General features: G+C 39.5%; 3 protein-coding genes across 5 annotated transcripts in view; 1 reads left to right on the top strand and 2 right to left on the bottom strand.

The window, feature by feature from the left end:
• Nucleotides 1–921: 921 nt before the first annotated feature.
• Nucleotides 922–7812, bottom strand: sertad3 (SERTA domain containing 3). 3 transcript variants are annotated; one of them, XM_080889439.1, is made up of 3 exons: nt 6778–7026; nt 4320–4576; nt 922–4088 (listed from the first exon to the last, which is right to left on the bottom strand). In XM_080889439.1, exons 2-3 carry the CDS (start codon nt 4570–4572, stop codon nt 3658–3660), a joined length of 684 nt encoding a protein of 227 aa, XP_080745565.1. In that variant the 5' UTR covers nt 4573–4576; nt 6778–7026; the 3' UTR covers nt 922–3657. The 3 variants fall into 3 exon arrangements, with proteins under 3 accessions (XP_080745565.1, XP_080745564.1, XP_080745563.1); XM_080889438.1 differs by lacking the exon at nt 6778–7026 and adding an exon at nt 7666–7812 and having other exon boundaries at nt 922–4576; XM_080889437.1 differs by having other exon boundaries at nt 922–4576; nt 6778–7028.
• A 915-nt stretch (nt 7813–8727) lies between these two features.
• On the bottom strand, nt 8728–12988 carry blvrb (biliverdin reductase B). Its single transcript, XM_080889453.1, has 5 exons — nt 12800–12988; nt 11377–11538; nt 10111–10200; nt 9890–10021; nt 8728–9260 (listed from the first exon to the last, which is right to left on the bottom strand). Exons 1-5 carry the CDS (start codon nt 12882–12884, stop codon nt 9106–9108), a joined length of 624 nt encoding a protein of 207 aa, XP_080745579.1. The 5' UTR covers nt 12885–12988; the 3' UTR covers nt 8728–9105.
• Nucleotides 12989–14545: 1557 nt separating this feature from the next.
• sptbn4b (spectrin, beta, non-erythrocytic 4b) overlaps nt 14546–24186 on the top strand; it is a 114030-nt gene continuing 104389 nt past the window's right edge. Inside the window, exon 1 of the mRNA XM_080888944.1 lies at nt 14546–14862. The gene's annotated coding sequence lies outside the window, so the exon portion shown is untranslated. The remainder of the gene's footprint in view (nt 14863–24186) is intronic.

Below are 24186 nucleotides of genomic sequence, written 5' to 3'. Positions count from 1 at the left end.
CTTTAATGCCCAACTAGTTTCATTTCAACTGTTTCACTCAGAGTTTAAGTGAGAGCAAAGCCAAACATTGGATTTGTGCCAGTTTCCTTTTGGGTATAGTGTGTGTTTTACTGAAGTGTGTGAATGCATTAGAATCCATTTTAAGTTCAGTTACTGGTATGCTGAACTGGTAGTTGGCCAGCTTACATAATCTTATTTCCATGTGCATTCATGGGGCCACTTTGTACCGTAAACCTGCTCATCTGCTTGTTCATGCAAATATCAGCCAATCGCACGGCAGCAGCTCGATGCGTTAAGGCACGGGTGTCAAACTCCAGCCCTCGAGGGCCGGTGTCCTGAAACTTTTAAATGTGTCCCTGCTGCAACACACCTGAATAAAATTAGGTCTAGACTGTAGAGTCTTGACTGCATGCTGAGGTGGCAATTCGGGCATTTGATTCACATTACAGCAGGTCATGAGTGAATGAACATGGATAAAAGTACATTTTTCCAAACACTTATAGTTAGAGGTTGCCCCCTCAGCATGCAGTCAAGGTCTATAGTCTTACTAATGACCTAATTTATTCAGATGTGTTGCAGCAGGGACACATTTAAGTTTCAGGACACTGGCCCTCAAGGGCTGGAGTTCGATACCCTGCATCAAGGCATGTAGACGAGGTTATAGTGACCTGCTGAAGTTCAAGCATGAGAATATGGAACAAAAGATTCAAGAGACTTTGAATGTTGTGTGGTTGTTGGTGTCGGACATTTGCCTGCTAGTATCAACTGAGGGCATTTAAACACCACAGCCTGAGTATTGTCGCTTATGTCCAAACTGGTTTCTTTATGACAACAAGTTCCCTGCACTCTTACACAAGTTTAACATAAAAAAAACTCTGGTATGTGATGCACAAAGATAATGAAATTAGAGTCTTTTTTTTTCTTTACACAGTTGCATATTTTATTACAAAACATCAGTACAGGTAAACAGGTTGTCAAAAATACACAGTATCTGGGCATTCTGCCCTACACTTTAAAACATCTTACAAATCTCTAAAGCGTAGAGGAAAAAAGTAAATAAAATAACTGCCATGACGGTATTTTAATATACCATTAGTAATATGTCAGTGTGATACGATAATAAATTACTCACTGTTGACAAAACGAGTCATTCATAAATATTTTGGAGTTGCAAGCCAGCTACTCAGAAAGGACGTATGCATAGAAAGCAACTTCAATACATAACCTGGATATAAAAATACAAAAACCAGCACTTGGGGTGCTTCCTCAAACATTTCATCCCGTCGGGTATTTTAGCAAAGTTGGTATAAATTCCTACATGTTCCTACAGTAACATCTAACAGAACTGAAAATGAACTTGTTCCCTGAAATGTCACCTTTTCTAAAATAAATACTGTTAGTTGAACAAACTTATGAATCCATATTATGACAAAACTGCCACAAAAGAAACCACTGAGAAAGTGAAGCCTGCTAAAACTGGCAGAAACTGACCTGATTCATGAACTGCTCACAGCGTGGAAGTCAGCACCATCTGGACTCAATCACCTGATCAATAATACATCTGAACAACAAAGTGCTGTTGCATAACGGCTGCAGATACCCGAGGTGACGTGACCAGTGGCTTTGGACTGTCACGCTTGAGTGGGTGAGGATGCTTTGTATATCATCACAGTACTGTAAAGGCTCTAAAACATCTTTTTAAAGGAAAAAAAGAAAAACTAAAATACAACAGTGCACAGAGCGGTTCACAACCACCATCTGTCACATCATTTCCTGAGCCACAGCTGCACTCAGGAAACTCTTCAGACGAGACTAATTCTGCTTTCACGCTTTTCAGTCTCTGCGTGAAACGCCAAAATCCACCAAACGCGGTAACTATTTTGTTAATGAACTAAATGCTGTTTCTGTGAACATCTTTTAGCCAATCCACCCGATCAATACTTTTGATGATAATCTTTGATTCCTGCCCATTTTTACTGTTTGAAATCCTGACATTAATAAAAAAAAGAGGTTAAGTGATTTCTCTACTGAAGATTTGACCTATAACATTAGTGTTTCAGCCATCCTCTCCATCCAATATCAGTCAAATCAAATCTCAGAGCTCACACTTTACATTTGTGGTAACAAGGAGTTGTCTCATGTGCTGCCCTGACAGTCAAATCGCTGCATGGATGAACACCAGTGCATGACTGAAAGCTGCCTTTTCTTACATCCACACTAACACTTTTTAAATGAAAATGATCTCCGTTCTGATTGTTTTAGCAGTTTTTATAAATCTCTCCAAACCAGTGGTTCTCAAACTTTTTATGGCATACCCCACTTCAGAAGCCAAAAAAAAACACCCCAATCCCTAACAAATAACAAAAGGGGGGGAAAAAAGTTGGATTTTACTTATACAAGGTGCATATCATCAGTGCAACAGCATCAAACGTATTCCTCCACCCAACAAAGGGGAAAAAAAAACATCAGTTTCATTAGAATTTTTCACCCTGTTGTCAATGCCACGCAGTTTGAGAACCACTCGTCTAAACTAGCATGCTGACTGCTCAGGTAAACTGAGCAAGCCTGCGTCGGTGTAAAGAGAAAGAAGGCACACCGAGGACTAATGCAAATCTTAAAATGGTCCTTTAAAAGGAAAAAGATCTCCGTGCAGACACGCGTTTCTGACACATTAGAAAACAAGCATGTCTGCCTGCTCCATCACCGCCGACCATTAAAAAAAATAATCCAAGCTCAGACTGCATTTTTAAAAACTCTCAGTGTTAGGCGTCTTCTATAGCGGTGTGATTGTTAGGTCCAAACACAGTTAAGGTTACAGTTTAAAACTAAATTGTATTAATGTGGATGTACCCAGAGCTTTACTGAAAACACAGTAGCTCACACATGCACTGCAGGCCTGAATGTCCTCAACATTAACTGGCAGAGCTGTGCTGAGACAGTGCACAGACCTTTACCTGTCCCCGCGGTTAAAGGCTGTGTAATGATCGACAGAGGACAGAGCAGACGGCAAGTGAAGGGTGTTCATGCACGCAAGCCGTTTTTATAAACTCTACCAGAGTTTATGATAAAGATGCTCGAGCTAATTCCTTCCCCTCACAAGATTTTGATAAGAGACTGAAGCAGATGCTGGTGGAGAGTGAAGATGGGTACATCAGACTTGGATTGAGGGGGAGGGTTTATGCTTCTGCCCCCTCGGGATCATCATTAGACTGCGAAGTAATGTACAAACCATTAATTTGTACTTAAAATGGATTAAATCCATAATTGTTATTTTTCTCAGTGTTGTACAGACACCTTAAAGTCCAGTGAGGTGATTTCTTTCCTCCTCTTTTTTAACATTAGTCCAGCGACTTATTTGTCCTGTTTGCACATTTTTAAAAAAGCTTGTGCACACAGGATTTTAATAAAAGAAAGAAAGAACCTTTACAGGACTTTAGGAGCGCTGTAGTTTTGTGTAAAGGATAGCTGAATTTAAAAATTCATACACAAAAATAACAACATCAAAATTCTTAAATGAGGGCCACATTTCACAAAATGTTTTTTTTAAAACAAGTAGTCGCTCCACAGTTAACCCAAAGATACTGTTTTAAAGGCGGTCGACAGCTCTTAGGGGGCTTACAACAGTCACTATACATAATAAGTGTTGCCTTGTATTCATCATGCCAACTGGCCAATCAGAGCAGGCTGGGCATTTTGGGAGGTGGGTGTTATAGAGTGTGGTGAGAAAGGGGAGTGGGGGGAGAAAGGTGGCAGGTACATAAACAGGTCATCCCCAGCTGTGTGTCCACCTTCAGTGCTTCTGTGCCCAATCACTCCCATGTCTATGTCTACCAGGGATGTGTCTATATCCTGGAACAAGTCCTCCACAGTGAAATCCCCAAGGTAGCTGGACCTCATTACCTCCATGCTGCCGTCTTCCTGCTGCTCCCTGCAGTCACCGGGATCTCTGAGACCGTGATTTACCAAGGCCACGCTTCCCTCATAGGGCTTGGACATGTTCTCCAAGGGCCTGAGGGGTATCCGTGGAGGTGGCTGAGGATTCCCGTCTATAGTAGAGTCCAGTGCGGCAAGAATAGAGGAAATGACAGCTGAAAGAGATGAATCAGTATCAGTGGACATCGATCCCCAGTCCTCATCATCCTCTATACTGATATGGAAATTTGATTCACTCGAGTAGTTTGTCTTTTCAGTAGAATTTGGTGAGTAATTTAAGGAAACCATGGGGCAGGTGGCCAGAGCTGAGCAGCTGTCAACCGTTACAGCAGAATGACGTTTTGCTGCAGCGGCAATACTTGCTGTCAGTGCAGATGAAGCAATACCTGGAGGTTCTGACACCTCCACGTTGACTGATGGTACCATAGACATCTGCAGGCTGATCTGCCGCAGGGTGTTGGCTATCAGGACGGACCGTCGCAGGCTGGGCTCACGTAGCTGCTGGGAGAACTGATACTTGTTGAGGGAAACTGTGAGCAGAAACTGCTGCTGGCTCTCCCAGGTGGGAGCTCTGTAGTCTGAAGCCTCCTCCTCTATGGATAGTTTGCGCTTCTGCCCCTTCGGCATCATCATCGTCATTAAGCTGCAAAATAAGGCACAAATGTTACTGGGTTGTAATAAATATATCACAGGTCATATTTTGTGGTTTTTACATTTAGAATCACTTGAATTCAAAAACTGAAGCTGCAAAAGAATAATATCAAAATGCTGCAACCACCAACAAAGTAATCGACCAGCATTCATCAATAAAAAAAGAACTACAGGATTTTGTTTTAGTTTGGGGGCTGTGGTAAGCATTTATTTATTATAATGTATTTTAAATTAAAAAAGGTACAATTGAGGACCAGATATATGGTCTAAGACAGTAAATATTTAGAGAAATTAGTAGGATTTTTGTGAAGATTGAATTTCACTAACAGAGACTATTTAGACCAGGGATGCCAAGTTCATTATGGTTGTGAGCCACGTTGATCTTAAATGGGCCGAGCCAGCGAAACTCTTCCTTCTGTAGAAGTGAAGATATTTAACTAGACGTTTAATGTAAGAAAAAGAAGTGACATTTCAACCAGCACGCCTCCCCTCAGCTTTTCTACATGACAAAGAAATGCTACTGTAGCAAATCTGTCAACACAAATAAATAAATGTGTCAAATTACAGAACATTTTCCAGTAGCTCACTGCTCATTCACATTTATTCACAGACTATTTCTATTTTCTCTCCCCATGAACCCACTGAGAAAAACAACTAATAATAATTTCAAAAGTAGACGGTGGGAAAAAAATCATTTTTTTAGTAATACTACACCATATACCAAAATAAATTTACACAATCTATCCCCACCCTCACATTTTCCAAAACCGGACATAGGCCAGATTGGAGTCTTGGCCAGGTCGATTCTGGCCCTCGGGCCTTATGTTTGAAAAAACAAAACAAAAAACAAACAAACTCAAACCACAAGCCTGCGAAAGATCTGCTTAAATTCACCCCACTTTTAAAAAATGTGCCAGACAACAAAAGGTGTCATTTCTTGTTTACCGCAAAAATGATATTACAAACCAGATGATGCCCGAACGATGTTAAGATGCAAAACAGAGTGCAGTATCTCAGCCTCTCACCTTTATATTTACATATGGACATACAGAGTTTCTGTAACTAGCAGGGTTCAACATAACCACTGTCCCTGTCTTGATGTCCCCAGTAAAAAGTGTGTTGGCTGTTCACATCACCTCGGAAGCAAACCGACTAAATTAACCATATCCTTTATCAAAATATCTGCTGAGATAGTTTACTGTGCAAATCAAGAAGAAGCAAAAATTAAAGTTATCTGTATGCAGATAAACTCTTTAGTTTATAATATAGTTGTTATAAGATCATAAAATAAATCCTAAAAATGTGACTGATTTTTCTGTACCCTTTGCTGAAGGATAACAGCACAGGGGCAAGCCTAAAGAAAGCACTTACTCCAGTAAATGTATTTTAAAGCTTTAACTACTAATTTATTACAAAGTTCGATCTCAATACAAAAAAATTGCAAATAATTTATATTTAATTACTACAGTTAAATTACTAGTACATAAAATACATTTTGATTGTCAGGTATAACAATACAGGAGTCTAAAAATTCTGACTGGCTTCCTTTTTTAAGCTTTTTGTTTACCCCACAACTGATTTTACAAACCAGGTGATGCCTGTTAAGATGCAAAAAGTGGGGCAATTTTCGAAGAATCTCAGCCTTTCGCCTTTACATTTGACTACTGTAAAAATTCTAGGCCAGTGGAGAAAACTGCTGCATTAAACTAGACAATTCATTTTTATAATCCAAACAACTTATCTAGGTGTAAAACAGCTTTTCAAACCATGTCTCAGTCTTGTGTGGGAATCGCCACACCACCAAATTGCAGTCTTTTAGTAAAAATGCTAATTAATGAGACGATCCGTAACACTACACCCCTGGATAAAGTTTGGAAACACATGGATTTTTAAAATAACAGTTAAAAGAATCTCAGGACCTGCCCTTGTAGAGCTCAGACTAAAATGGTGAGCCTGTAAATGAGCATAACAATGTGGGTACTTTAAATGGAGAGTGGGGGTTGTAACTCTGGTTTCACCGCGTAGGAGGGAAACAGTCTCGCCCGAGGCCATCGGGTAAAAATACAAATTAATTCGACTTACAGTCGAAATAATCGACTGAACGGAGTTAAAACCGATCTTAATTAGCCCACCAAACAATAAGTTCGCGATCAAACACATGTGGGAAGTAAGAGTTGTTTTAAGCAAACCAACCTGTTGAATCACTTCCCGTCTCTCCGCCGTGAGTTTAGTCGTCAATGCTTTTGCTGCCTTCGCTTCGACCTGAACTGGCAAATTTACCCTTAAGTTTTACTCGGTTCATTCATAAATAAGTTAACGATTAAACATCGATTTAAAACTCTTGTTCTAATTTAAAAATCCCCAAACGCTCTTACGTCGTTAGCTTCAAGTCTGCCTTCGCCTTCTCCCGCCCGTGATTTGAGTTTCATACCAAGAGGTTCAGAGTTGGGGGTTGGCTATAGGAAGGCATTGTGGGTAATGGAGTTTTTATACGTTACATTCCACCAGAGTAGTTTCCATGTACGAAACGCATTAAATACACGCTAAACGAGCTGTACGGCTAATATATTCTAAAGTTTACATTTATTAAACTTGGAAATAGTGTAAATTAACCCCTGCTGCAATTACCAGTTTGTTTAAATTCTTATTATATAATATTCTTTGCACTAATTCCTAAATGATTACATCACCAAGTGAAGTTGGATTCCAGTCCTTATACTGGCTTTAGTACAGACTCTTTTATTAAAAGAAGAAGAAAACTGGAATAATACTTGCTGAATAAACTTAAAATTCAGCGAGTTCTAATTCATCTGTGTTTTAAGTTAAATGCTAGACTTTCAAGATTGAAATGATTCCAGTAGATTGATTTTATATCCAATTCAGAATTTTAAAATGTATACACATAAATGTCTACACATTTCTGAGCATGGCACTGAAAAATCAAAACAAGAAAGAATAAACGAAAAGGAAAATACGTATGGATCCCACATGTACCTGTCATACACAGCAAAGGTCATTTTAAGCCCAGTAAAATTAATTAGTTTGAATCAGTCTTCTTCAAAGCAGATGAGAGTTATTTACCTGAAAGCGACCGTCAGTGAAGGCCCCACTCTACTGCCCCAGATCACGAGCGTTTATGTTTTTATGGTTTCGATTTTAATTGTAACACCCGACTTTCAGTCACATGAAGAACCGGATAGTCAACTTTAAAAGGACAGCTGTAGCTGCTCCTCTGCTTCTGCACTGAGAAGCATGACGTGCTCGAAATATAAAGTAAGTTCCGGTTGTGGCTTTCAAAATAAAACCAAAGTCCTCCCCCCTGTCAAGCCTAATCATAACTCTACACACTGAAAATATGCAGTTCTGTTATTTGTTCTCCCTAGTCTCGGGTAAAGTTTGGGGATTAAAAAAAAATCTATGTATGTATTTGATTCTCTCCAAAATAAAGGGTCAGGGTGGGGGAGTGGCTGGGGTCATCGTCAAAGATTACTTAAGACCTCATAGTGTTAAAAAAAAAAAAAAAAAAAAAAAATCAATGGATAGTATATATCAAGTTTCAAAGTGATCACTTACAGTTTTCAGTTAATAAGAAATTAAATTATATTAAAGTCCTGCTAGAAATGTCTTCCCACTTGGCAGCCATCCTTGAATCCTTGCAGGCAGTTACTTTTTAAGTATTGTTTGTAATTCACAGGTTATAATCCAGGAGTATTAAAGTGGGATTCTTTGAATCCCAAGTCCCTTCTTTTTATAATCTAATGTGCCTGAATATAACCTTTGCATTATAAATGTCAATGAGTGGAACTGCTGTGCGCTGTAAAATGTGTGAAACTAGAAACGGTGTAAAAAGGCGTATTCACGCCTCACTTTTTTTTTTTTTTTTTAAACACCCAGTTTATTTTTGAAGTGAAAAGATTTCCTTATTTGTGCAGCCTCTTCACGGTGAATTTGGTACAGCTTGGTCAGAGAACTGTGCAAAATCTAGATATGCTTGGTTGTCTTTTCTGCAGGACACACACAAGGGAGACTGTAACCATTTCGGCTTAAAATACACCCTACCACTTCACCCGCTCGAACATGAGTCGAGGAGTGGAAAACAGATTTAGTTCTCTTTTAAATGTGAAAATGTGGTAAAGTTCAACACAACTTTTAGTACAGTAAAGTCTTTTATTTTTAGGACAATGGTGAGAACAGTAAGACTCATCTCATGATGTAATGATTGAAATGCAGAAGAAGAAAGAAGCAATTAAAGAGCTGAAGTAACACTACAGGTTTGGCACTTGTTTTTTTGAAAAAAAGATGACCATATATGCAGCTAATAATGAAAGAAAATATAAGAAAGGAACACCAAGCAAAAGATGCTAAATCATAATTACAAAAGGGAATAGAAAAGACTGAAGCAAGGACAAAAAAACCCCCACACATTAGCAGTTCAACACAAAACTCTTCCCTTCATTCATCGCTCAACATCAATAACAGGAAGTGATTTTAAACGGGGCATAAGCAGTGTGCACTACAGGACTATTTGTACTCTCCGCACACTCCAACAGTCTTGCCGTCCCACTCCGACGTGGAGAGACACTTGACGAAGAAATGTCCCAGATCGTGTTTAGAGATGGCTCTTCCCTTTAGCATGTTCTCTGTCACCACGTAATTCTCTGTCAGAGGAAGGTCACCTGGAGATGAGGGCAGAACAAAACATTTAATTTAAGAGAATGTATGAACGCTCTCCTGATTTGCAGCAGAGACGCTGCACTCATTTTAGACCACGACCCACATACTGTCCCATTCTATCTCAAATGGGCTTGAAGAGCAAAACCGCTAAGTAACAGCCGGATGAACAAACTCGAAAATCTTCCCTTCATTGAGTGTAAATGAGTACAAGTCCATTCTGACGATATTTACTTTAACCATTGATTTAGAAAAGAGATTATGAGCAGTCTGACATGTGTGTAGAAAAGTAACTCCTTTCCTTAATCGTCTCACTTCGTTGTAGTAGGCAAGGCCACGATTAAAGACACCTTTTGTAAAACCCGTCTGCAAAATTCAGTACAAGAATTCACCACAAGAGGGCAGCATTTAACAAGGAAGTTTTGGTATAATTGTGCTGCCAACCTAGTATTATATTTTTATGTACAGACAGATGAGTTATAAGTTTTAACATAAAGGTTAAAATTATATTGAACTATACCAGAAACTGTTTTTCTGGACTTTCTTTTTAGCTGGTTTCAATTTTTTCCAGATTGAATAAAGCTGAAAAATGGACCTTTGCAACCAAAACTCTTGGCTTCCTCTTACTACTGACCTCCAATGTGAGGAGGCATGACAGCCACATAGTCCAGCCCTGATGTCTTCAGCACGGTGTACATCCTGTCGTGGTCCTCCGTCACAGGAACCAGACGTGGCGGCACTTTAGAGCGATCCCACAGAAGGAAGGCTGGGAAGAAAAGAGATGAGAAAAATGATTGATTGTACAGACTTCGATGAGCTCTTCAACTTCCTTTTTTTTAACGCAGCGAGGCATACCTGACATGCAGCCGATCACTTTGCGGATTCCACGCGCCTTCATAGCTTCCACTATGTTCTTTGTGCCCTCAGACATCATGGTAGTTGGGCCTAATGAATACAAGTTAGATTAGAGATATTACACACACACACACACACACACACACACACACACACACACACACACACACACACACACACACACACACACACACACACACACACACACACACACACACACACACACACAACTGCAGAACAGTACTTGATTGTTGTTTTGCTTCATTCCTACAGATGCTCCACTGGGTAAAAGTAAATCCAATGTTTTAGAGAGCACCATAAATATAAACTCAAATCTCTATTATGTGCTTTAGTGACTTAACTGATGATTTAAAAGATCAATAACGTGAGTTAATTGATCTTATAAGTTAATATTAATTTAAAATTTAAAAGAAATGTCTTGTTTTTGGTGGGAAATTAGTCAATTAAATGTTGTTTATGTGATTGTTCGGCTTGTCTGTCCGTTAGCAGGATTACCCAAAGGTCGTAGATAGATTTGCATGAAAATTGTTCCCAGAGGTGGGCTTTGGTCCAAATTTGAAGTGATACAATATTTTGGCTTGATGCACATCTGCATCCAGGGATATTTGAAAGACTTCTTTACCGATGTGAAATAGGAAATAGTAAAAAGTTGAGAAACACTATCTTGATGAATATATCAAAAAGTAATCCAGAGCCAAACATCCCCTGGATCCAAGGACTCAGTTCATGCATGTTGTGGAGGAAATGTTCAGCCCTGGAGGGGAGAGACTTCTCCAGTTTTTATAGAGTTAGTAGTTTCTATACAGTCCTTAATTTATTAAATTATTCAATAAGCTATGCATATGTTATTTAGTTTTATGCTATAATTCTCATTCATCTCTATACTGTGTCTTTTCGATTATGTCAAACTGACCCAATGTCACGTTTTACATGTAATAAGAATGCTTTGGTGACCTCTAGTGAGTGTTTTACATCATTACATCACTGAAATATATAGTCTTTCTCCTGAAAGGTGAACATGTAAGTAAGGAAACTGAATTTTAAGATTCAGTGACTGCATGCAATTACAATTACTATGAATACATGAAACCACATAAACTTAAATCCATGCAGTTCCATTGGTATTAATTTAAGCATTGAAATAAGTCCTCTTGAGTTCAGGTAGGCTGGCGATATGATTGCAAGAGTGCATTTTGATTTAATGTCTTATTATATTTGCTTGTATGTGCAATTCTTCAGCCTTACTGAGGTCATTCCTGGTGCCTAAGATGATAATAACAGCATCCTGGCCCTCCAACGTCTTCTTTACATCGTCTTTCTTGAGCACATCTCCCACCACCACTCTGGATGCCTTGTGGTCATCAGGCAGCTTGGCGGGGTCACGCACCAGCACCGTCACATTGTATCCTAAAAAAAAAAAGAGAGAGAAAAAAACCCCATGGAAATTAAACTAAACTTCGACCATAAACACCTAATTATGAAACACTTTCACTTATAGCATACTGTGCTTTTTGTTTTGTATTGAAGTCATTGGTTTCTGTGCATGTTGCAGGATCTTACAGTCATGGAAATGTGTTGTTTTTATCAAAGGAACAGGGACTTGTCTTGGTGACACAATGACAACAGATCATCTCACCTGGGTGCCAACCAGCACACTCAAGATGTCACTTTCTCCTGTTTGGTTACTGTGCAGAAACTGCTAGCAACAAACTGCTTCAGAAGCTTTTGTTGCTTGTACTGTTTTTTAATGTGTTCCTATGTAATTTTGTAGTTTTTAGCAGTATTCTAGTCTTCCCTGTACTTTTAATTTAATTTGTTTAATTGGTGCTATACAAATGCAGGTTGACTGGTGACTCTGTGACAGCTTCAGGAGAGATCCCACCCTTTACTGTGGGGGCAAGATAGCAAACAGCTTTTTACTATCAGCTCTCTGTGTCACAAACTGCCGTGACTCAGCAAAACGCTGCCTGTGCCGTTAAACATGAGTCGACTTTTTTTTTTGCCATGGGTGAGCAAAAGGAAAGGAAATGGAAATGTTGCTAAATCGAACGAATCATATGACACAGTGTGTTTGTGTAAGGGGTTTTGTGAGAGGAGCAGTGGGTTATTGGCGCTGTACTTCTAATGGGGGTTAAAGAAAGTTAGAGCAGAGAGTGACATTCATCGGGGATTACAGTTTACAGTTTACAAATCAGGCCTTGAAATGTGTTCATTCAGTTCATTCAACCCTTTAAAAAAATTAACAAAACTTGACCAAATACATGTGATATAAAAAAAATAATTATGTCATAAATATTCATGCGAAACTTCTGATTTTAACAGGCTGAGGAACATTTCTACCAGCTTTTTGTGAAACTGTTACAGTTAAGATGTGGTTATTACGCAAGGGAATCCCGTGACCTCATGTTTATCACCCTATTGTGACCTCCACAGGTGGACGTGTAACTACCCTGTTACAGGTGCACGAGGACGCTCAGAAAACAGTCTGAAGCATCAAAGTTTGTTTTGCCTGTGCGGAAAACTCCAACTTTAACTCCAACAGTAACAATGCATGAAAAGCCTACTGAAACCCACCTGAGAGACCCCAGTGTGACTCCCGCACGGTTACACAAATACATGATCTCTTCTATTTCGTCTGTAACTTATTTTTATTACTCTTATTCCTCACCTGCAGCTACTGCTATCGGCAGGGTCGCCAGCCCGGTCATTCCCGTGGCTCCAAATATCGCGACGTTTTTAATGGAGTCCGACATCGTTCTTAATAAGCGGGATCCACGAGACAGCAACACCTGGTCAGCTGAAGAGTGTCCGGAGTAGGAGATGCATTCACTTAAAAATACATCTGGCCTTTAACGAAACGCCTCTTTGGCTTGACAGGAAGGCACTTCCGCATCTTAGACTCCGCCTATATGGAGAGTTAAAGGAGCCGTTCAGCTCCTGTGCGTCACTCCAGGGCAGGAATAGCAACCACTACTATGAAAGAGACATTTTTAAAATGTTTTTAGATAAAGATAAAGATTTACAAAATATATTCGATCTTAAAATGAAGGTGAGACAGTTCATTACGTATAAATTAGCCAATCAGAATCACTAATAGGTGGAAGTATAATTCACATTTTTTTCCCACCTGTGACTCTGCAGTGAGCTATCTGTGTGAGCTATAGTTGATATACCTAGTTTGATTTATTCCTAATAGTTTTAGAAACCATGAAAGTTAAAGCTGGTGGTGGCAGAGTTAAAAAGTTTAAGATTTCTGTTGGAGGTTACCAGAATGAATACAATTAGAAATGAGTATATCAGAATGACTGTTCAGATTGGAAACAAAGTTAGGACATGAGCAGAGGAGGAATAGTGGATATACTGGACATAGGATAGGACAGGGAGGGTGAAAAGAGGAAGACCTCAGAGAATGTGTATGGATGTAGCAAAGGAGGACATGCAAAGAGTTTGAGTGTCAGGATGCAAGACACTAAATGAGATGGAGGTAGATGATCTGCTATGCTTTTCGAATCAATTACATTTTATTTATATTGCACCAAATCGCATTCAGTGCATCATGGGAATCACCCAGCATCCTAGACCCATTGCAGCATAACTAAGGGAGGATTCAAGTTCACCTGATCCAGCCCTAACTAACTTTATATAAAAGGAAAGTTTGAAGCCTAATCTTGAAAGAAGAGACAGTGTCTGTCTCCTGAATCCAAACTGGGAGCTGGTTCCATAGAGACGGACCTGAAAGCTGAAGGCTCTTCCTCCCATTCTACTTTTAAAATTCCCAGGAACCACAAGTAAGCCCTAATCCAGTACTATGGGCTCTTTAAAACAAGATGGAGCCTGATTATGTGGTGACACTTAAAGAGAGCAAATAAAAAAAAGAAGAGGAACATTTTGCAGGTGTACTGCAACTCTTTTAATTTTTTTTATATGTAGCCTTCGTCACGCTTAAAAGACATGAAATAACGTCCTTATTTCATGTGACAATGTCTTAAAAAAAGGTTATTTGAAAAAAGAGAATAAAAGTTAAAAGGGAGTTTTAAAAAAGGAAAAATCAACAGCTAACTTGGACTTTCTTCCTAAATGTGTATTAATTAAAAATATTTACCAGTGTTTTCAGATAAGAATAAGAATATTGATCTCAAAGAGAAATTCGCATAGATGTATTATGTGCTGGTATTTCTAACTTTTGTGATATTTCTTTTTTGTTCTTCTTTAGCCTTTGAATCAATTTGCTGAAACGCGGCCTCTTGTGGTTATCCGTTAAAATTCGTCACCGTCAGCGTCTCTCTCTCTCTCTCCCGTTCTCTCTCTCTCTCTGCCATTGATGCTGATATTTCTCCTCAGCATCACCAGCGGAGAGGAGGAGGAGGAGGAGGAGGAAGGAGAGGTTGTGTCAGGTGGAAACTGGGACCTCTATGGATATCACCATCACCCTCCACCGGCACTGAACCTCAGCATCTCCCGGCCGGCGGTCAGCGCTGCAGGCACGCAGCGCTCTTAACGTGCGCTAAGGCGCAGTTTTTGCACAGTGCACACCCCCCGCGGTGCTTCAGTAATTACCCAAACCAGCCGCTTCCTCGTGTAATAGGGACTAATCGAGGGAAAACCCTGCTGGAATAAAAGCGGAGCGTCAGTCTCCTCCATTGATAAACCGCGCTCCTCATCGATTCGAGCCAGCGACGTCTTGGTGGAGGAGGACGAAACCAAACCAAAAAACTGACACTGAGGCTAAAGGTAAGGCCGATAAAAACGCAAAAAGATGCTTCCTTTTCCCTTGGTTGTCGTCTCATTCCCCGTGTGAGAGCAAGGAGTCGAGATGCATGGGATTTTTTTCCTCCTTTTTTGCCGGGATGCCGGCCTGCATTTGGGTGCAGGGTACCGCAGTGATCCGGCAAAGGGACGGACCGTTTCGTGTCTTATTTCCACTTACATGTGTACGTGATGCATGCCTGGAAAGGTGCTTATGATGCCTGCTGGATCTGATTGTCTAATTTAAAAGGAGAAATGAGCTGAGAAACAGAAAGCGGCCTAGTTTTTTTGTGGGCTATGGTACGCGGTTGCATGTTTTAGCTTCTGTGTAACCTTTACTTTAAATTAGAGATCATTTATTTGGTTTCTAGCTACAGACTGCACACTGTACCCGTATGCACACTGCAGCAGAACTTCACAAGAATAAATATCGACAGTAATGCTCTATGCAGTATTTTAGTAGGAAGTTAAAATGTGCCTGTGGTCTCCTTATGTGACTTTACATTACTCTCGCTTTTCTGCACCTTTCTTCCCAAATCCTGGAGGGATTTTGCTGTCTTGGAAGGGGTGGTTGTAGATTGACTCAATTCATGCTTTAGTTTGACAAGGCCTGAAGCAGCATACACTGCTTCAGCAACACAAGTAGGAGATGCAGTGCAGCCTGTCTAATGTCTGTTTGATCACTGCTGCAAAAAAAGTGACTACAACCCCTGTTGTGCACGGAGACATGTCACGGGCCATTGTTTGTCCTTTCTGTCTTGATCTGAAGTTTGCATGCAGGTGGGAGTTAGTTGGTTATCTCTACTTTGTGACTGTACTGGAACAACATGAATAAAAGAAGAGGGAAGAAGTGAACAGAGGTATGCGGTTATCTGAATTCATTTAATCATTAATACCAAACTGCTAACGGTACTTACTGTAAGTTTTGTGACTTTTTTGGACCCATTTGAGCCCCTTACTCCAGTGTCTCTCAGTGGGTTTATGTTGCACACAGTACTGTGAACCTTTTCATACCACATGTGGTGCTCAGCAGGTTTCTATAACCTGAATCCATTGCATTTTGTGGTATTTCAGTTTGTCTTGAGTCACTCATGTAATACAAAAGTTTAACAGTTTGAACCCAGCTAGATCCCATTTCAAAGTGAACAAAACATGTGGTGGTAAGCAAGATTACTTCATGTATTTTAAATATTTAAAAACACTTTACCTTTAAAATGGCACAGGTTGTTCAGGTTTCTTCGGGGACTTGTTGGGGGATTGTTCCAATCATCCAAGAGGACTTATCGTGGTTCCTGTGTCTATTCCCGTAACCCTAGACTTCAGACTTCAGGGCTGGGATCAGCGACTGGGAGCACAACTTGTTCTTTTTGTGCTTGGCTGCATGTTTTGAGGACTTTGTTTGCTGCAGAGCAAGCTTGCTTCTACGTTTGTATTGCACGATGGAATCATATTTGAACACCATGTCTAAAATCTTTGCACAGCAGTGTGAATATTGTATACATTTATGGTGTTTCTCAGCTAGATAGAATTACTCTTCTTGTTGTCCCTGTCTTCTCTGGATGATCAACAGCATCTTTAGGATACTGAAGCTCTCTGCTGTTTATCAGACCACAAGGTCACTGTTTTAAGAGGCGTGTTCTTGTCGACTCAGAATTTGGGTGTGGTTGCTGCCCTTGCTTACAGATGCGGGTTCACTGTGCTGAGGTGAAGTGACTCAAAGTGACTCAGTGCAGTGTGTAAAGTGCGTACTGTGTGACGTCACAGTGAAGGATCTTGTGTGTGCGTGTGTGTGTGAGTGAGTGTGAAGGAGAAAAGGAGAGACAGCATCACTCCCTCAAAGAATGATCCAGATTCCATATATTTTGTCAGGTAATATCAGTGTGGATAAAGTTTGGGATTAAACCTGGGGTCATGTTTGGGTCAGAATGACAGTCAAACGTAAAGTTAGATTGGATTAAATATTCAATGTTCGGTTCACTGTTAAATGTTAATGTAAGAGCTGTAGAACATTATTGCTACACATTTGAGTTTGTACACAGATCAATAACAGAAACCTGACTGCAGCAAAAGGATGAAAATTGTACAGAAAATATGAAATTACAAGGGGAAATAAGGCTGAGTGTCAGCATTCTATCATTTGCAACCGTGCACTCACTGGCGGTTTTCCAGCAGAAAAATGTCCAAATGTAGCTGTAGCTATAAACTTTAAATTAACATTTACAAGCTATTGCACTGACTCTATAACTGCTATGTATCTGTTATAGTCACGAGGCAGCAAACATTTTTCCTGTTTGAAACAACACATGAATGCTCTGAAAGCTCACATGTCCCAGTTTTCCACCAGCACTTTAACACTCAGAGAGCATAAAAGATGGACGTAGCTTCCGGGTCTGAAAAGTGAAGCCAAATGTGAAAGTTCCTGCGTTCCTCTTGATTCCTGTGGCTGCAAAAAAACTTCCAGGTTTACAGAAAAAGGAAAACGAAAAAAAACTTACCTTAAACGTGACCTCTGTAAACATTTTTGCCATAGGGTTATGGGCTCAGTCGCTCATTTCAGGTTATAATAAGTAAAAGACGAAGTCCATTTTGTCAATTTTGGCTATTCTAGGTTTCAGAAAGGAGCGTCATGATTCACCCTTCGCACGTAGAAACACCAACAAATCCTCAAGTCGTAGCTTTCGACTTCACTAATGAATGGGTGGCATCATCTTTTAAATACAGTCTTTGCATGAAACAAGTAAACTGAGTTAGATCAATAGTAAAAACAAGAACATACAAACAGAAATATAAGACAATGACTCAACAATTCTACCAACGTGGAGATAAAGGACAAGAAATTCTTAATCTTTAAAGCACAGGTGAGTGCTATTATTTAATTTCAGGGTTATTGTAATGGTATTAAAAGACAGTAGTGTTTACAATAGGCATTTAAATCTAATCTGATCTTAAACGAGCCATCATTGTTGCTCCTGTACAGACAGCTGAATTAGTGCGATTTAGCTACTACAATTGGTAGAATTGAGTTCACTCTGTTCACATGTTCATGTTCAACATGAACATGCTCACATCTTGCTTCCTGTTGATTTGATGGCTGTGATCACACAGAAAATTGATTTTATTGGCAGTGGTTGATGGGATGTTCTTTCATACTGATAAAATAATGCTTGTAAAACTGTAAAAACGCTTTAACTTTGGCGTTTTTTGACAAAGTTATGTTTTAATGGAGAATAATGTGGCGTCTTGAACTTTTCTCGAACCCTCCAAAGTCTGACACTTAATCACTTAATCAATCTTTAGACGTTTTAGTAACCGAGCGTTCTCCTCACAATTGTCAATAGGCAGATGGGATATCAGCGAGCTAGGAGAGGCTGTGATTAATGTCCCCAAATGATGTGTATGTGACGATATTGATGAAGACTAAAGAAAAGAGGGGAGGGGGTGCACTGAGGGTCTGGTCCAGATTAAGCCTTAGAGACACAGAGCTGCTGCCGCTGACTGATTAACACTGGCAGCTGTCTCTCTTTCTTACTCGACTCATCTTTCTGGTGATATGCCCCTATATCTGTCTCAGATCAGTTTCTTTATTTTCCCACTGTCTTTCTATTTCACTTCTTTTTCCATATTTTCCTTCCTTTATCTCTCTAACATCTATATTCCACAATATCACACTTCATTTTCATCTTTCTAGTTTATTGTCTTCTCACCTCGTCTGGTTATATATTTGTCTCTCCCTCATTCTCTCTATCTCTAAATTTAACTTCTATATCAAAAGAGATGGACAGTCCTGCATCCGTGAGGTACTTTAAGCTATTCTTGGATCACTGGTGGAGTAATATAAAGAGAAGAAATTGCTGACTGGAGAATTCATCATTGCACGGGAGCCGTATTGATCCATACGCAAGATCTGAGGTAGTGTTTTAGTGGGAAGTTTATGAAGTTTCTGTCGACATGCTCTGTGGAAAATGTACCCATGTAAATTAATATTGCAGTTTTAATTTGTTCCACTATATATGTGTGTAGCAAATGCCTGATATAACTTAATCCCCCCTTCCAAAACTGTTAAAATCACAATGAGCCACATATTTGCAGTAGATGAACAAGAACACTATAGACATTTCTTTTTTTTTATCAACATCAGAATGGAGGAGAACATCATGAGCTATCATCCTATTTTATATGATCAGAGGAGTCACAGGCAGCTAGCTGGGTAAAACTGGCTTTGTTAAACTGCATTGTGGGTACATATTATATGACTGGTTGGTGCCCCTGTTACACATGCATTGGGAAAGATGGGAAAAAAGATAGTAAAAAAAGTATAATGGTATAAAAGAGAACAGTGGTGGGCAGTAGGTGCTAGAGCCATCCCTTATTTCTTTATGTCTTCCAAGGAAAATGGGAAATAAGTTGTCAGCTTTCTTGTCAGTTCTTTATGTTGTCTTTAGAAATAGTTCTCCTGGCTTCTGGAAGGACTTTTGTTCTGTTTTCTGTCAAGCTGATCTCACACTGCTTCAGTAATGTTAAAGATCAGTGCCTCCACCGAGTTTTACAGATGGCTGTAAAATTACACTCAAGACTCAACTAAGTGGTAAAGTTTAAAAAGTACAATGACATTTAAACTCTTGTCCTGGTTTTGGAATACGTGACTGAAACTGGAAGTAGACTTAATTAAACTTGTATATAATTTACAGACTAGTAATGATGGGATAAACATTCGACCCAGAGAAGCTCATGGGATCCATCAGCTCTTCTTTCAGCTCCACAGTCACACAGTTTATATTAGCACTCGTTCACGTTACCATCATTCTGTGGTCACTGCATGCTGTACATTACCATTGATGACGGAACTGCTTCAATGCAGCATTTCAGGGTTAAGTGTATGTTTCAAGGACACCGGGTGGTTAGCATTTAGACTATGGTCATTCTTTAGTTAGTTTAGAGGCATCAGTGTCAGATACTAATTGCCAAAACACAAGTTGTGGAAGCCAGACAAAGAGGATGAGAGGTTAGGACACAGGGAGCGGTGGGAATAGAGAGAGGACAGCTGCAAAAGTGTGAAGGATAATAAAAGGAGAGAGCAGGGAGGCGGGGCGAGGGGCGTGGGGGTGTTTACATTACGTCGCTGGTGAAACTGTGATTTATTGTGGTGGCTCACTTCAGCAGCATAGCTAGTGAGAGAAGGCCATAATAACACTGAGTGGTTTAGAGGAGAAGATGTAACGACTGACATTTCTGCAATCTCACACATGTATGGATGTAGACATGCAGTAGTAATTACACTATTAGATGATCCCTGAATAACAAAGCAACAGGAAACTTATGAATGATAACTCTGACCAATAATACATTGTTTAAAGTAAACTTCAAACAACTTGTTTTTTATGTGTAACAATAACTGCAACAGTGACAAACTAAGTCATGGTTGACTTTGTGAGATTATTTTTATTTGTATCTTGATATGTAAAACCCTAGAACATAAAAGAGTTATGCTGTCTCTTTACCATGGCTGTATATTGTTACAATAATGGAAGTTTATAATAAACTTGAACACATTTTCAAGTAGTTTCTGTAAGCCAAAAACTCAGGTTCCAACATTTGTAAAAATAAAAAAATACAAATCTTGTCTCTAATATGGTCAGTGAGTGCAGATATTCCAAATATGGTCATCTCAGGCAAACGAGTCTGGCTGTGGCACAGAAGCCCCTCCCACCTGCTTTTTAAGCCAGTCAGAAGAAAGTCATCTTAAAGGGAGGAGAGCTAAAACTGCATGTTTCAGACAGCGGTGGATGCATCGAGGCTTAGCGCAAGAAAACTGCGAACCACGCAGTGCTACTTTAAAAGCAAAAAAAAAAGACAAAAAAGAAAGAAAGAAAATAGAGTTGGAAGTGAGCAGAATAAATCCATTTAGAGTTTTTTTGTCAAAAAGAGTGCAGTTCTGTGCAGATATTCGGCTTATGTTTTTGTTTTAATGGGATAATATGCCTGTGCATTTAGTCAGATTTTAAGCTTCAGTTACAATTTTGGCTTCCAGTGATTATCAAAACAAAATCTCTGAGATTATATGATTATATGATTATTGTGCTTGGTTCTTACTTTGCTTTTGGTACTCTCTAAATTTACCGACTACCAGGCTGTGGAGGGTTTAATTCAAAATCTTTCTTTTTTTTATCTTTGGATGAAAGTTCAAGAAAATTTACTCCCAAGAAATGAATTCTACGAGCAGTTGTATTAAAAGATCATAATCTCAATATTGACCGAATTAATTGTGGTTTTCATTTCTGCTCTACTCAAACAGCCCTAATGGATAGCTGTGGATTCTAGGCTATTGATTAAGCAAAAGAAATCAACTGAAATGTGACAGGCATGTCTTAAAAGAACCGATTAAGGGTTAACGTTCAAAAGCTTGTTTAAATGTACAGGAAAAACTGAGACACAATCTCTCATACCCATGTCAATAAGACTGACAGATACAAGTCTGGATGATAAAACCTCAAAGTAAAGAGAACAGCTAAAAGAGTCATGACTGAGCTGAAACGCAGTCACGTAAACACACTCAAACCACCTGGGGAGAAACAGAGATGGCCACCCTGGATGTAGAACATTTCCTTTTAGATGCTGTCCTATAAACCACAGTGATATAGGGTTCAGGTCCACCTGGAGAAAAACAGAAAAGCTTCATATGATCTAGATTCTCTCCTAAAAGTGAGAGATGAGAAGATATCTCTGGGCAAAGTTCCCATTTTTGCTGTCCTGTCTTTACCAGCGCTAATTTCATTTGTTTCAGTATTATCATCACAGGTTGCCAAGTTCAAGGTGACTTACTGAGATAATTTAGTTTACTGTGAAACAGGCAGATCTTGACATTGGAATGAAATAATATATTTTAATATAAAAATATTTACAAAATAAAATAGGACATGTCACTCTGTAACAAATTATTTAAGCAGTAAAAACTTACCAAACGCGAGTGTTTTATTTTGTATAACTTCTTTCATATTATCAGGTTCCATACGTAAATATGACAGTGTTTGGTTTTATTTGTGCGGTTTTCCACTGCATCTACTGGGCTTTAACAATATATGGAAGATGTCAAAGAGAACACACGGCCACAGATGCAATTCATGCTCTTTCTTCCAACACCATGGAGAGTTCAGAGAGGACGCTGCTGTTTAAAGGTTTGATCTTTCGGTGTTGGCACAGCTGCCTCCTACGAACTCTGTAACCCCGAGAGTTCAACATAAACATCAGAGCAAGATCCCTGTTCTGAATCTGTGTTTTTGATTTTATTTATCAAAACTTTCTGGTCCAAGTTTGTTGTTTTTAACAGTTTTTTTTTTTAAACTACTGAAATTATATTTGCTGAATTACCAGTGCGGTCAGATTAATAGATGTCTGCATGTGCGCTGAATGCAGTGTGAAACACTATGGTGGACTCGCTTCTGTCGTCGCCTTCTCAGAATAAAACATTTGGAGGTGTTTTGTATTTATGTGGCTGAATGAAAGATCATCAGCAGTATTACTCAGCACTTTCATTTTGAAGCTCACCAGCCCTGATCAGCATCAACTGTTCAGGATCCACCAGGTTCATCTGACTCTCCCCCCCTGCACCTGCTGGGACATGACTGTGCGTAATTATATGGACTTGTGACATGCTAACTTCACCAGGCAACATCGGCACTTGTTCTGATTTGATTTTCATTATTTTCAGAACTATTTTGAAGCTGTAGTAGTTTAAATGTCTCTTCTGTTTGTCCAGTAGCATCTGATGTTATCATGACACTCCTGGTAGTTAAAGTGTTCTTAATATAGTGGTTAGTAAAACCATTAAACCATAACATATTCTGAGTTGGATCATAGTCAAAGAAGCACCAAAAGCAGCTTTAAAAAAAACCTGGTGACAAAAATATTTGATATGCAGTGATGTAGAGAGATGTCGATGGAGTCCACATCAATAGTTGATGAAGATGCATCTGATTTGAGCACTAAAATGTATTACAGCAGAAAAACAACAGATGTCAGAAGTAATAATAAAGCTGTTTTCTTTGTCTCTCCTGCTTGTGAGCTTGTTCTGCTTTTTGATTTTATACTTCATACAGACAAAGAAAGGGGGGTGGTGATCCTTCTAGCTTACTGCCCACAGTGGTATTTTTCCCTGAAGTTGGACAAGGAAAAGGAGACGAATGTACAATGACAGAAAACAGTGGTGTTACTATCCGTGAAGCTCTGCTACTCTGTGACACAGTCAGTCATTTATTAAATCATTCTTAACCGCTCATCTAATTCATGGTCAGGGGGTGGCTGGAGCCTAACTCAGCTGTTGCTGTATGAGAGGCGGGGTACACCCTGGACATGTCGCCAGTCCATCACAGGGCTAACATAAACAGACAGATGACCATTCATGCTCACATTCACACCTGCAGACAGCACAGAATCGGGTCACGTTATCATACATGACTCTGATTCTCATTCAAGTGAAGCACAGGATTGCTGCCTGTGGACTTAGGACAAGTAGTAACACGTGTATGTTTGCATGTACACTCCACAGTAGGCACCTCAGCTTTTTTGGGGAGTTAAAATCCACCATGTCCCCCAAATATATTTCCATATTTTCCTGGTTCTTCAACAAAGACACATCACACAATATCTTAAGATCTCATGGACATTAACTGTTTTTCCAGAATGATGTTAAAGAAGTTTGATATTATTATTATTATTATTATTATTATTATTGTTGTTGTTGTTGCCAATATTAGAATGAATTTAGTGTTACACAAGTATGAATGCAGATGAAAGTTTGCGGTCACATTTTTTTTTAAACTTTCCTGCAGGCTGTGTTCAGTGTGTCAAAACAGAGCATAAAACAGATAGCCAGCAGTGTGTGTGTGTGTGTGTGTGTGACTGCCTACGGCTGACTGATTCCTGAACAGCTGAGTCTGATTATTAGAATAAAGGTGATAACACACACACACACACACACACACACCAGAGCAGCCTTGTGTTTGATTTGATTGATTTTAGGACACCAGGTGGTTGAGGTTCGGCAAAGAACAAGGCAAGGAGAATAGAGGGCACGCGTGCGTGCGCGCGCACATACACACGCGCAGATACAGCAGTCATGTATTTTGGCTGCAGTTTGACTGATGCGGACTTTTGTTGTGGTTCAACTTTTCCAATCCAATCACCGGCTTTAATCCGTATTTCAGTTTGTTTTATCGCCCTACAAAAATATACAGTTACAGGTTTTTTCCTGCAGTCGTCATCAACTAAAGAGGTTTTAAACGTCCACCACAGGTAACCTAACACAGTTTGGAT

This window comes from Rhamphochromis sp. 'chilingali' (assembly GCF_963969265.1).
Source record: "Rhamphochromis sp. 'chilingali' genome assembly, chromosome: 8".
NCBI lineage: Eukaryota > Metazoa > Chordata > Actinopteri > Cichliformes > Cichlidae > Rhamphochromis > Rhamphochromis sp. 'chilingali'.
Note: the sequence above shows the minus strand (reverse complement) of the source record. Positions and strands in the feature narration are given on the sequence as shown.